We start from the raw sequence: 2,934 nt of genomic DNA on the forward strand, positions 1-2,934 counted from the left end.
ATAAACCCCTTTTAACAACCTTTCTGCTCTCTCCTAACCTCCTCCCTATTTGACTTTCTTATTTTTCTTTAAACAACATCATCAATCAATAAATATGGTCTAGAAATACCAACAATATTTATAAAGAAATAAAAAAGAAAAAAGTCCAATGAAAGTGGATATTACCCAAAAAAAAATACACTATCATTTATTTATTTATTTATTTAGTTTCTTTCTTTTATAATCATCATTGTTGATCATGTTTCAATTCTCTCCTTTTCTTTCTATATATATATATATTATAATAATATTGTATTATTCATGTTCTAAAGTCAATAAGAGAAAATCGTGTGTACGTGGTTTTATATTTGTAAGTGGGAGAAATGGATGGAAATATGGGAGATATGTAGTAAATATATATGAATAAATAAAATAACAAATTGAAGCAAAACAAAAACAAAAGAAGGCGGAGGGAGGGAAGGGAAAACAAGTATCTAGAATGAATAAATGAATGAATGAATGAATGAGTGATTGAATGAGTGATTGATTGAATAGAACAAAAACAAATAAGCCAAATCAAAGTACTGTTTTGTTTTGTTTTCTCTTTTTTTTTTCGTTCTACCTTTCTATCGATTTGATTTCTTTTTGGTTTGCATTGGATTTTGAGTAAAGCTTATTTCTTCTTTATCTTTTCATTATTTTTTGGCCTTTTTGTTGTTTGACTTCTTTGCAGTTGGGTTCTTCTTCTTCATCTTCAACTTTTGACTGTCGTTCTTACTGGCACGTGTACCCTCGTGAAGCTTTCCAGAAGGTATCAGCTTTCCAGAAATACCTGTGATCTTGTTGCCTCTCTGGGGTCTGCCGTTGCTTCTGGTGCCTCGTGCAGAAGCAGCCTTTCTTGGTGCAGAAGGAACACCACCCTCAGATGCCGATACCTTGCAACGCTGGATACGGATAGTGTGGTTGGATCTAAATGTTTTGTCTTCTAAAGACAATGCAGCCTCTACAGATGCACGATCCTAATAAATTCACATAAGCACACACACAAATATTAGACAATTGTATCACCAATCGAATGATCTAATGTGTATATATATATATATATATTAAAGAAAAAAAGATACGTACTGTGAATTGAACGTAGCCAAACCCCTTGCCAACGTTGGTCTTTGTGTCTCTAATAATTCGTACACTCTCTACTTCACCACAATCCTTGAAAAAGGTCCATAACTCCTCTTCTTGGCAATCAAAAGGAAGCGATCCCAAGAATACAGAACGCTTACGGTCATGTTGCTAATATGTATATATATATAATCAAATTAATACTTAATAATATACAAAGTACTGATTTTATACAAACCTTCATGTTGGAAGCACGATCAACACGCAAATGCTTGCCCATAAACACGGTACCGTTCAGATCCAATGCCTTTGTGGCTTCTTCCTTTGTCTTATAAACTACATATGCGTTGACAGCCTCACGGTCTTCGTGCACTCTCTTGGTAATAAAGGCTGCCTTACGTGCCATGGGTTCAGCAAATGCCTAGAATAACAATGGTAAATTCTATCAATAACCGTTTCTTTGATATCAAACCATTCTTTCTTCTTTCTTCTTTCTATTTATTTACCCACCACTGATCTAAAGCGAATTGACTCGACGTTTCCACATTCAGCAAACTTTGCCTTGAGTTCCTTGGAACCAGCCTATACAAAAAAAATGAATATTAATAAAACTTGATGATGATATTTTCTTTCGTTTTAATAATAGTAATAATAATAATAATAATAAGAGAGAGAAACACTCCCTAACCCACCCCCCAACCCACACCCACACACAAAGAGATAATTGTTGGTTTCATTTTTCTCTACAAAATGATCCCTTGTTCTGCCTTTCTCAATACATAACCACTGTCATTAACACCACCAACTCCTTCACTCACTCCCTCTTTCTTTTATAGTAACATTTTTTTACCTTTTCAATGCATTCTACAGGTACGTTTCCAACAAATACAGTGCGAGCATCCTTTGCTCTCTTTTCTTCTGGTGTTTCAGGAGCCAAATTCTTGTCAGTGGCGCTCTTTTTAGCAACTGTTCCAGGTTGGATAGACTCGTTTCTCTATATATATATATATATATAATATAATATAATATAATATAATAAAATAAAATAAAATAACAGAAAGACCATTAGTATAACAATTATTAAAATACTTTTATTTATTTTTTTAGTACCTTTCTCTTGAGGGGTGACATGGCAGCCAGGGAACGAGCCTTGTTTGCAGCTTCGACAGCCTTCTTTGCTAATGCCTGAGCATTTTGAGTCTTTGACTTGGCCTTTGCTTGTTTGGTTGCATTAATGCCTTTGGGTGTTCTGACATAAACTGCTGCTGGTTTTGTAAGCAATTGACTTGGACCAGCCTATATATATATAAAATAATGTAAGTTATATGCATCTGTAGAACGATAATTATTATTATTTTATGGTTAAATTCACTCACACTCTTTTGAAAGAGGTCATTGAGAGTTGTGTCGACAGAGTTGCCGATAATAGAGCTAGAAAGTGTTCCAGGAGTATAGTCTGTCATTATGATTAAAAAAGAGATCTTGGGGGGGATATGCTGTATGTGATGTATGTGCTGTGTGTGTATATATATATTATAAATATAATATAAAAATGACAGAGAGAGGAAACAAAAAAAGAAAGAGAAATAAAAAAAAAAGTTAATATGGAGTGGGTCTGTGACGGCTTGGAGAGTGGCTTCGTAGCGGAGAACCTAATTTAATTAGAAGTAAAAAGAAAAAAGGTACCAAATAATGAGATTTCTATTTTCATGTTTGTGTGGGTCTGTGTGCGTGTCTGTGTGTAGGTCTGTGTGTATACATATATATATGTGTGTGTGTGTTGCATTGACTTTTTCTTTTTTTCTCTCTCTCTCTACTATTCAAACAAACCAT

At 34.0% G+C, this 2,934-nt stretch overlaps 1 protein-coding gene across 1 annotated transcript; it reads right to left on the minus strand.

Annotated features, from left to right (window-relative positions):
• Positions 1–674: 674 nt before the first annotated feature.
• Positions 675–2,564, minus strand: PHYBLDRAFT_141166 (hypothetical protein; the record flags this gene model as incomplete). Its single annotated transcript, XM_018430537.1, has 7 exons — positions 675–998; positions 1,108–1,272; positions 1,340–1,522; positions 1,612–1,683; positions 1,952–2,095; positions 2,212–2,397; positions 2,478–2,564. 7 exons carry the CDS (start codon positions 2,562–2,564, stop codon positions 675–677), a joined length of 1,161 nt encoding a protein of 386 aa, XP_018295321.1.
• Positions 2,565–2,934: the final 370 nt, after the last annotated feature.

Source organism: Phycomyces blakesleeanus, assembly GCF_001638985.1.
Source record: "Phycomyces blakesleeanus NRRL 1555(-) unplaced genomic scaffold PHYBLscaffold_4, whole genome shotgun sequence".
Lineage (NCBI taxonomy): Eukaryota > Fungi > Mucoromycota > Mucoromycetes > Mucorales > Phycomycetaceae > Phycomyces > Phycomyces blakesleeanus.